Source organism: Medicago truncatula, chromosome 4 (genome assembly GCF_003473485.1).
Source record: "Medicago truncatula cultivar Jemalong A17 chromosome 4, MtrunA17r5.0-ANR, whole genome shotgun sequence".
Lineage (NCBI taxonomy): Eukaryota > Viridiplantae > Streptophyta > Magnoliopsida > Fabales > Fabaceae > Medicago > Medicago truncatula.
Genome location: NC_053045.1, coordinates 56,150,565 through 56,162,079, shown reverse-complemented (window position 1 = coordinate 56,162,079; position 11,515 = coordinate 56,150,565). Strand labels below are relative to the sequence as shown.

Below are 11,515 nucleotides of genomic sequence, written 5' to 3'. Positions count from 1 at the left end.
CCCTCTAAAAACATTGAATTTATATTAATTTGGACTCTTTAAACAGTAGATAAATAAAGAAATTCAAATCTATAATTCATCATGCATCTATTATGTATTTATATTATTTTTATTAACAGGTACTTCAGTAAAAGTTCATTTTAAAGTAGTCAAAATAAAATTATACCAAAGTGGTCTTGCGTTATAAAATGAGAGTAATTTTCATGTACTATCAATGTAAAATATTTCAAATTTGTCAATAACATGAACCACCATTTATGTGACTTTTTAAGTAACAAGTGATTGAACGGTGAAAATCAATTGACAATGTAAAAATGTTGTACAGTTCCACTGTATGAATTAGATCCTTGTAAAAATAGTAAAGAATATTTTTTCCATACCAGCGTCATTACAATCTGAATTCTGCTCTTTAGCCAACACAAAACACTCGCGCCCATTTGAATTGATCATTATACCTATGTGTGAGTTAACTCACGCATCTTATATGCCTATGCGTGACTTAAGTGTATGTGACAGCAACACAAAAACATAACACTTCACTTTTCTTTTCACCCAAAACACGATTTTTTCCCTTCAAGTGCGAATTTCACAAAACTCAAGCAAATCATCATCAAATCACGCAATTAAACAAGTGTTGCTTATTCTACTTCATTGTTTTTTTGTTGGAATTTTTTATTTTTTGAAGAAATTAGACATTTTTAAGTTTTTAGAAATTTGGCTTGCATGTTAGTTTTTAGGATTGTTAGTGATGAATTAAGTTAGGCATTACGACTTTTGTAGTTTTTTTTTACATTTTGTTGGATTTGGATTAATTTGCACTTTTTGGCGTTTTTACGACATTTTTCTTTATTTTATTCCTTTATTTTTCGTAATGTAATTATGAGTGAATGTTTGATTGAATAAATGTTTGAATGAATGATGAAAAATGTATGCAATTGATTGAATGAATGAAGGACTGAAATTTTTTTGGGAAAATAGAGGTTTCTGCCTGTTCTGACATGCTGCACATACTGGGCGTGAGTTAACTAAGGCAGGATTAACACTTGCATTAGTTAACTCTTGCAGGGATATTTTGGTCATTTTAGTTGGGAGAAGGGCATAATTCTTAAAATCTGACAGTAACTTGCTACAAAACTAACCTCAGGTTGGCTCGGTTTTTTTCACACAGGATTTATGTCTCAAATGAACAAACTCCAAGAGAAAATGTCTTTCTTACCGATAGGCAATATCCCTAAAAATAATCCCGCAGCATATGAGAATACGTCTTTCTTACCTATATTTGTTTTATTCACAATACTTCATAATTCAGCCATGTAATCAAACATCATTTTATCCATCAAAGGATTGGCTGTATAAGGCAATCGGTGGGGAAAAAACCCCTCTATATTTGAATCCCGTGACGATTTTAAGGCTTATAAGCTTTAATAGAAACTCAAATTTGTTATGATACATGAAGGAAGAAAAAAGAAACAAAGGGGAGAGAAGAGAATGTACAGTAAAGGCACAAGATAAAACATGCGTATGGTAGAAAAGGGCCACAATAAATTGAATTAACGTAATCTAACAAGATGCTCTCGCCTACAATACATTACAGTTAGGTACAACCAGACATTTCATTATCACGACTAGGATGAAACAGATCTGGTGTTCCGTCCGAGGCCAAGACCTAAGCCCACAGGAATGCTGTCATTTCTGGTTTTACCTTGGTTACTATGACTACAATGTGAAGAATGAACATGACCATTACTATGACCATGATGTGTTTTTGAGTTGGTACTGTTTGAATCCACATTAATAACAACATGGCCATTTCCGTTTCCGTTGGCATGATCAGAATGAGAATGTGAGTCTCCATTTGTTATGGTTGAGCCCCTTGCCATGTGCATCATTCCTAGACCCTCCTCAGAGTTACCTGATTCTTCAACATACTCCAAGTCTTCATTGTACCCATTGATCAAAAAATCAGAACAGTTCTTCTTGATACCATGATCATATGGGTTTCTGAATCTACCACCTGGACCTCTGAGGTAGCTATACCGCAATGCATTTGCCATTTCATTTGTTGTAATATTGCGTGATATCTGCGAAAAGAAAGAAAAACAAAAGGCGAAAAGGACACATAAGTCAAATCAGAAGAAAGATAAATTATTTTGTACCGATTGGCTTGTAAGACATACCTGACTAGCCTGAACAGCTGTCAAAGCAAACACTCCGAAGAAGAGGAAAAAATCAGCAATTAGAAATGATATTGCACCAATGTGATTTTTACCAGCATAATTAATCCATGCCCCAAACGAAGAAGGAGCAAGTGGATCAGTTAGTACTCCTGCATTCAGAATTTTGGTTTCAATCAGCTGTTTGAATTGCACAAAAATTAACAAAGTAAATATGTCTCGAAATACACATACTTGTAAGACATACTCCACCAGTAACCAACATTGCTGAAACTTCAAGAATAAGAAAAGCAAAGAAATCCCATTTATTCTTCTGCAATCATAAAATGTAACATATCAGGATAATTTGTTTGCCAAGGGAAAACCCGGCCAATTGAATCAGTCAGAAAAATAAAACAGCCTATTCAAAATTTAAGGATAATGAAAAAAGAATAAAATGGCGTTGGAGTAGGATTAGTGACTACTTTATCACAAGAGGGTGAGATAAGATTAATAGTCTAGTCTAGCCCAACTTACAAAACTGATTTACTGGAAAAATAGTTTCTGGTAAAAATGAATTCAAATAACTCAATGGTCAACTTACACAAGTACGTATATTTTATTTTTACAGCTATAACATAGAATTAAACTTAAGAATCACCAGCACCTCCATTCAAGGAAGACTGATCGACCAAGACAGGCCCATGGCAAATGTTTCAGCAAATAAGACTGTTTTTTTTTTTTTTTTTTTTTTTTTTTTTGTGAAGGGAGCAAATAAGACTTGGACATCAAAAAGGCGCACTAATGCATTTCGTGAATATTGATATGTGGCATGCTCCATATCCATGCTATAATTTTATTTGGTGTATAAAGCATATTTGCAAAGGAAAACACCTAGAGGAAAAATCAAAATCTGAGACTAATTTCCCTTGCCCACCAACCTCTTCGTTGTCAAAGTCAAAGACAAAATTAAAAGCTCAAAATGTTCAACTAAAATTCAAATGCAAAAGCATGTAAACCACAAATTCATCACGAAGTACCTTGCCAATGCAATTGGATACCCAAGGACAATGATGGTCAAATTGCTCCACACAACGATCACATGTAGAACAATGTTTTGCACGAAGAGGTCTGACAATCTAACGAAAAAGCAACATAAAATTGAGTACAAAATTGTTTGAAGCAAAGGAAGGACAGACATTTATAATCTGTGTGTGCAAGATATTGATTACTGGTGATAAGGCTTCATGCAGAAAATCTAAAGAAAGCCAAAACAACCTTGCATGTTGCACAAAGTTGGGACCAATTTCCAGCTAGCAAAGCAGGATTATTTTTCTCAATCTTCAAAAGAGGCTCCTGCGATAAACCATTCGAACTTTTGAAGTCATTGGCATATACATTTAATATATATTTAGAACACAAAGAGATTGCACACCGATATGGTAAAAACTGCAAAATGAAATAAAAATGAAATACTGCAGGTGGAGGGTAGTGCTGGAATCAAAGTAGAAATTAGGCATAGCAGAATAAAACTCACATCATCTTTCATATTCTGAGTGTCATGCCCATTCGTTCTGATATAACCTGGATCCTTGCTGTCAAAAACAAATTGAGGAAGATTAAGAAAACAGTCAAACAATAAAACAAATAAAATCTTTTTACAAAAAGGCAGATATTTAAGAAACAAGTTGTAACTAGATATTTTAATAATCTACAACTGAAAAATGAACTACTGCTCTACATGTCTATCTGTAGGTAAGTTCACAACATATAGTTAGTACATAATGACCATCATACATTACAATTTACAAAATATTGCTACCTTGAAGCTCCATCAATACTGTTATCTTCAGAACTTGAACACAGGATAGGAAAAAAAATTGTTGAAAAGGTTCCAATACACATCAAATAACCTAAAGTGTAAAAAAAGCTACTTGGGGAATATATCCAGAAAAGCAAGTATCATTGGATTTTAGATGGTCAGATTTCAGTCATATTAATGAGTTCCATAAATAATCATAACATCTAACTATCCTAAGTATAATTACTACATTACATTAGACATGAATGATGGACATAACATCTAGCTATCCTATCGGTAGCAGGATAGCAACCTCATTATAATTAAATAATACGCAGAAAATCACATTGAGATTTTCCATAACAACTTAGAAAATCTACAAACGGTCTCTTAAAAACCTTAAAAGGATGAAACAAGGTCATGTTACGGTTTTGAAAAGTAAGCTCTGGTCCTTATAATAGCCTAGAGAACTTTCATGAGATGATATATAGTTTTGAAGTCCATAATACTCACCTGCTACACCTATAAAACATCACCAATCCAACAGTAGCAAGCAACACTCCAAACCATGCAAAGAGGCCAGCTGATGCTGTCAGCTTTGGCATATTTGTTGCTGAAGATAAAATTAACAGAAATGATGGAAATAACAGTCAGACTACGGCCATGAAAAAAGGCATAAATATGCATGATGGTGCTCACAGAAACACACAATTGATTTCAAATGTGGAAGTTTAGATGGATACCCAAGATGACCGAATGAATATAGGTGACCAATAGCACAAAAATTATGCACCAAAGTACAGGAGCAAGTCCTAATTTAGATATCTTTCCAAGGCGGCTGTTAGAGTCAAAGCTTTTATCAAGCAGCATTCGGGCATTTCCCTGTAAAAGAGATTTAGCAAGAAAAGCTTATTACATGTAAGTGTCCAATATATGAACCAAATATAGTGAAAATATTTGACAGGTCTACAACAATCATCAAATCAAAATGATGATGTTTGTGAAGCAGCAAACATAAATGTAGAAGGTAAAAAGCAAATTCATAATAGATACGCAGATGTGACGCTTTTATTTAAAAGAACCGATTAGCTACTTTGTTACAAACTCTCGGACAACCATACTCATTCAAAAGAATAAAAAGTCTCTTAACAATGGGCATGACCTTTTCATGTAAAAACTGTTAAGTATTTAGAGGGCAAGAAGGTGTGCTCATCTTCAGCATTTTTACTTTCAGTAAATACTTCTTTTTCCATAGCCAATATAGTGGGCTTTATATTTTGTTAGGAGTCACTTTTAGTAGCATTGAGCCTTTTACAAGTCACTTTTTAAAATCTAAGTGTTCCTGAGTAGAAATATAATATGATTAACTAGTGTAAAATCATAAAGACAGAATCAGCATGCACCCCTCACTCATCTAAACAATATCTTGTAATGGGAGAGGTTGATGCTGCAAAAGTGGTCCAGAAGTCAATATGCATTGCAGAAGCATGTCTGTGTTTCATCCAAATGACATTACTAAGCAAATTAAAATATTTTGGTTATAAAACACTCACAAGGAAAAAAGCAACTTGTCTGTGTTTCCTATCAGAAGCAAGTTGAGCTGGCGTAAGGCCACTAATATCAGTCACTACCAGGTCTTCCTTTTTGCCAGCCTGTACTAACACGGTACAGGCCTCCAAGTTACCTCGCATAGCAGCCCAATGGAGAGGAGTGGTACCTGAATAAAGTGGGGAGAATAGAAGAATAATGCCTTTAAAATCAAAGAACAGTTTGTAATATATATATTGGTACGTGAATAATTTCAGCACAATAAAAGAAGTTCAGAATAGAGCATAAGAGCATACCGTCTTTATCCGGACGCCCCCGATGTGCATCAAGAAATAACAGAAGACGTATACAATCAGCAAAACCTTTGTAAGCAGCCCTAAAATTGAAGCCAGTAGAGAATAATCAATTCACACACTTTGACACTGTGGAAAGATTGTGAGAAGGAGAGAAAGTTGAGGGAAAGAAGCATTTCCCCTTGTTTGGAACTCACTAAAAAGGCAAAGGAAAGAAAGAATTCAGTGGGAACCAAACTAAAAACCTTTTCATTCAGATGGACGGAAAGGTTGAGAAACACTTATTTTGTATGAGAAGTCCAAAACACCCCAACTTTTATTGCTTTTATTTATTTCACTGTTCACTTGAAACCTCTCTTTATTTTTTCAAGTCATTGCCACTTTTTTCTTCCTGTCTCTGGTGTGAAATTGAACTATTGTTCACAATCTAGCCACTTTCTTTTTCCATACACGTGAATGTGTGTGTGTATTATTTATATTCAAGGGTATTTATGTCAATTATAATTTATAGATCTTTCTTTCCTCCAACTTTCCAATCCACTTTCTCTTATACGAAACAACCAAAATAATCCCCTCACTTTCTACTCCTTTTCTTTCCTCATACAATCTTTCCATTCTCTTTCTTTCCTTTCACTTTCATTCTTCAACCAAACAAAGTGTGAAAGTGGACTCGCGTAGTCGCATGTATTTCACTTAAGCAGAAGACTTCAAAATTTCAGTTCCAAGGGAGTGTGGACATGTGAAGCAAGATAAATAGCACAAAAGAAATCCAGTATTAACTAGTGTTGTATGATACAAAATTTATCAATTGCAGAAAAGAAAAAAAAAAAAGAAAAAAAAAAAGCTGTTTGGATTAGACAAGCCTTGTCCAATAGATCACTTACCTTTAAACTGTCCTAGGCTAACAATTGGCCTACAGTTGTCTTAGTCTCTCCCTAAACTAATTCTTTTGGACTATTGTCTGCGCCCAACCTTCCTTACCGGAGCTTCTACATACATTTTTTTTTAAATACATAGTCATATCACCTAAGACAAGATTCTAGCATCTTTTCTACAATGGGAACTATCCCAATTTTCTATCTAAAATTGTATACCTAATGCTATCTTGTCTCGTGTGGCCCCTCTTCTATCTTAGCATGCTCATCTCTACAATAATGAATTTACTTTCTCACCGAAACTTTCACCTCAACATTGAGTCTCAAACAACATAGTTCGTCTTATAGTTGTGGTAAAATTTTCTTTCGAACTAGTATTCCAATATATTATGGAGATAATTCCAAGAAAAGTATATTGAGCATTGCTGCAGACAAAATTTAAATTATGTATTCCATGTGCCGCTTGGCAAACTAAATTGAATATTTCATGATGGGTTATATTGCATGAACAAAAATGTGACAAAGAAATTATACTGTGTTAATATTTATTTTTAAAAAAAAAAACTTATTAAAAGAATATCCAACAAAATCTATTACATGTTTGATTTTAAAAGAGTTTCCAAATATTTATTTTCAACTTGGCAAATTGAGACCAACTTCCTAGACAATATTTTAGTGCTATTTATACTGAAACTCTAACAAATGCATTCCTGGCTTCATTTTTTTGTTTACAATGATGACCAAGCAAACTACACTTGCAGAATTCCATAAACTGGTTGTCAAAAGACACATACTGAGCAATGAATCTGTCGGTATATCATCTCACAAAATGGGTGCTTGAATGTGGAGTAGAATGTGACAAATAAAGAAAGGAACATGTCCATTAAAATAGGGAAAAAAAAAAGGTTGACTTCAATTACCAATGCAAGGGGCATCTTCCATCTTTATCAGGAGCATCAGGGTCAGCATTCCATTTTGAAATAACATAGTAAAGGAAAGCCGTCTGACCATATTGAGCAGCAACATGTGTTATCTGCACCCATATTTATAAATTAGTTAAATTGACATTTAGCACCCCATCCTACTTGACGTGAGATGATGACAATCTGAGACTAAAGTTTGGCATAAGTAACAAGATATGGAGTATCTAATGTTAGTGACACATAACATAATTGAAATTCCACACCCTCACTGATCTCCTGAATAAATATAAAGGAAAAAATAATCACATCAATCTAACCTGATACCCATTCATGTCAGCAGCGTTCACTCGAGCACCCTCTTGGAGTAATAGCTCTGCAACCTGAATAGCACCCCGAACCGCACTCCAATGCAATGCTGTCTGGCCAGAATGATCTGTTGCATTTACATCTCCACCATGCTGCCAAACAATAGCAATTCAAAACAAGTTAATACATAAACACCAACCAACTCTATGCATTACATAGAGATAACAAACATTAATTCCATACTTACTATCATTCAAAATTTTGAAAATCAAACACAAACACACAGACAGACAAGAACATTCAACTGCAACATAATAAAATAACATATTCAAATTTCCATTTGCGTAAGTATCCCTTTTTAAACATCAATTACTACAACAACAAAAACAACAATCAAGCCTTGTTCCACTAAGCGGGGTCGACTACATGGGTCAAATAACACCATTAAAAAAAAGGCAATCAGGTGCACTAAAGCTCCCGCATACGCAAGGTCCACAAAGGGGTCCCCACCATTTTGGTGTATTATACACAGCTGCCTTACACGGACTTGTACATGTGATCTTCCAATCGCGTGATAACAACTTTACCGTTGCGTCAAGACACCCCCTTAATATTCTACCATTGATATTTCTATACAAATCATTAATTTCCAGATATTTCTTAATAGTTTCTCTTATAGTTTTCTTAAGTCTTCCTCTGCCTCTAGTGATTTAACTATCCTCAATCTAATCCACTCTCTTCCCCAACTCTCTCTCTTTAACGTTGTCATTTATAATCCTATCAAGGGTGAGTTTATTTGAGCTCTTCTTAGAATTACTTTTAATAAAAAAATAATTTTTATTAATTTTAAAGTCATAAGCGTTTATTTTGTTTTGTTTAATTGAGTAAGTAGCAGCTAGAGTCTAGAACAATGGATGGATGGATGGATGGAAAAAAACCTCAATAATGTACTGAGCAGCAGCAGTGCGGTTATTAAGAGCAGCCCACTGAAGAGCGTAGTAACCCAAACCATCAGGCTCGTTAACAAGACAACCTTCAATCTCCACCAATCTATGTAGCTTCTCCAAATCCCCATAAGCCGCGGCAGTGTACACGTCGTTCCGGCTGGCGACTTCGTCGACGACGGCGGAAGATGATGATGATGATGACGGTGGCGATTGTTGATCGCGGCGAGATTGAACCTCCTCGACGACCTCGATCTCGGAAGACATAGCTGAGTGAGAATTATTGGGATCGCGGAATTGGGAAATTAAGGGAATGAAATTGAGGAAATGGAGAAGAAGGGATTGGGATGATAGATAATTTAGGGTTTTTCGTCGAAAGAGGGTCCGTCTGGGTTGGGTTATGGCCGTCCCTGTTGACCCTCTGAGGACGACGAATCAATCAAAGACGCCGAGACAACAGCTAGATTAAATTATTGAAATGAAATGAATTATAGAATTATTTATAAGATACATATATCATAAATGTCTTTTTTTTGGTAAATAAGCATTAATGTCATTTCCTTTCAAAAAATTCAGTCATTTATAATTTCATACACAAAGGCCACTTGTCTGATGTCTTAGGCGGTAATGGTGGGACGCGTTCTACATCATTCATTAATAAATCTTTTTTCCATATTAGAAATTTAAGATTTTGTTCACAAAAAAAATAAAATGAAGATTTTTTTGTACAAAAAAGAAATTGCAGATTTTCTCAAGTGACATGGACACTGCATAAGATATATAGAGATTCGGATTCAAATTTTATGTACACACTTATTTATTTTAAAATGTGAATTTTTAATCATTAGTTTATTTGAAAAAAAATAAACTGAAATTTTATAAATGAATAAAAACTAAATTTAAGTGTTGAAAAGGAAAAATATGTTTGTTCAAAATCACATTAATAATCATTAAGGGTAATAGGCCTGTGAGCATAATTCACTTGATATGTACATGCATTATTATATGCAGGGGTTGAAGTTCGAATTTCGGACACCCCACCTAATCTTTTTGAAAAATATGAATTCTAGCCGCTAGATTTTTTGACAAAAAAAAAAATTAAAACAATTTTATTTTGTTAAAATGAGATAAAGTGTCATGGTCAATTTTTTTTCTGAACAATCAAAATGGAATTATATTAACAACAAGAGTCTCAATAGCACAAGGCGTGCCACAAAGACTAGTCAAGAAACAGCAAAGTTCAGGAGTATCTACAACAACAAAACCAACTTAGCCAATACCCAGAAATTGTAAAGGCTTGCCCACCATCTATTAGTGCCAAATAAAAAAGTAACTTTTCTAGCTTTTAACCAACCTAAAGACAAATATTTTACTTTGTCGAGTAACCTGGGCAAAGGAGTAATAGAATTATCGAAACACCTATTATTACGTTCAGTCCATAAGACCCAGGCAAAGAGAAAAACACCCACTTATTTATACACGTAGATTTTTAGTAGATAAATACTTTTTTTAAAGGACAAAATTGATTGATTGATTCCTACAAAATTTAAGAACGAACAAACACATTAGCTCTACATATTTTCATAAATCAATCAAATATACCGGCATTTTTGTATTTCTTCAATTGATTTTCATGAGAAAAAAATACTTTTTTTAATAAAAATAATGCCGATATTTTTTTTTGACAAGAATGCCGATATTGTATACAAATTAAATTTCATTTCATTCAGCTTTTTGTCCTCCGAAGGACTGTCTACGACTTGTTTAGATAAAATTTGTTTGTTTTCTTCATGTATCTGGAGACCAATTTATTGAATAGCATAGCACTGTATGAGTGATTAAACTTTTTTTTCAAGAGTTTTAAAGATATTACATTTTCAATACCTGAACCGAAAATGATTGATTATTAAAGTGAGCAAACATGTCATTTCATCAAATCACTCTTGACCATGAGAATTTTTTAATAAATGATTACTTTTTAGATAGAAAACTAGTGTAATAAGGATTTTTAACTTCTAAGAACTTATTCATTATTGTTAACCCCAACTTGTAGGAGAAGGAGTTTTGATAATCTAAAATTTGATCGAGATATAAGTAAAGTTTAACAAAAAATTATATCATTCAAAAATTAAATTTGAATTCTTTCGAATAATTAGTCATTTAATGTTATTTATTAACTACGTCTAGTCACTTGGTTAACTTCGATACAAACTCAGGCATGTTGGTTTAAAATTTTGAATGAATTAGATTTGTTTGAGAGGACAAGTTTTTGAAGCAGCTTTAATCCTCCATCACATGAATAAAATAAAGAGGAATGATTTAAGAACATTATTTTTGTACGACCAACAACTTTTTTACTACTCTCTCCGTCCTTAATTATAGGACCCTTTTGAAAAAATAACGGGAATTAAAATAGTGGATATTTGTATTAAATATGTTTGTAATTACTATTGTTTTTACAATTTTATCCTTTAAGAGAGAATTGGTTTATGTTTTTAACATGATATTTATTGCTGATTGAAGAAAATTATGTATAATAAATAGGGGCATGCATGTAAAGAAATAATTAATGTAGTTGGAAATAGCAAAGGGGTCTTATAAAAAGGGACAAAAAAAATTCTCAAAAGGGTCTTATAATTAGGGATGGAGGGAGTATTTTTTAAAAGGATTAA

At 33.5% G+C, this 11,515-nt stretch overlaps 1 protein-coding gene across 1 annotated transcript; it reads right to left on the bottom strand.

The window, feature by feature from the left end:
- Positions 1-1,496: 1,496 nt before the first annotated feature.
- LOC11438184 (protein S-acyltransferase 24) lies at positions 1,497-9,332 on the bottom strand. The gene is made up of 13 exons (XM_003609432.4): positions 8,838-9,332; positions 7,911-8,051; positions 7,591-7,703; positions 5,799-5,878; positions 5,508-5,671; positions 4,698-4,836; positions 4,468-4,567; positions 3,691-3,748; positions 3,432-3,509; positions 3,194-3,292; positions 2,409-2,487; positions 2,178-2,326; positions 1,497-2,081 (listed from the first exon to the last, which is right to left on the bottom strand). The coding sequence occupies exons 1-13, from the start codon at positions 9,108-9,110 to the stop codon at positions 1,626-1,628; spliced, it is 1,929 nt and encodes a 642-aa protein (XP_003609480.1). The 5' UTR covers positions 9,111-9,332; the 3' UTR covers positions 1,497-1,625.
- Between the last annotated feature and the right edge of the window lie 2,183 nt (positions 9,333-11,515).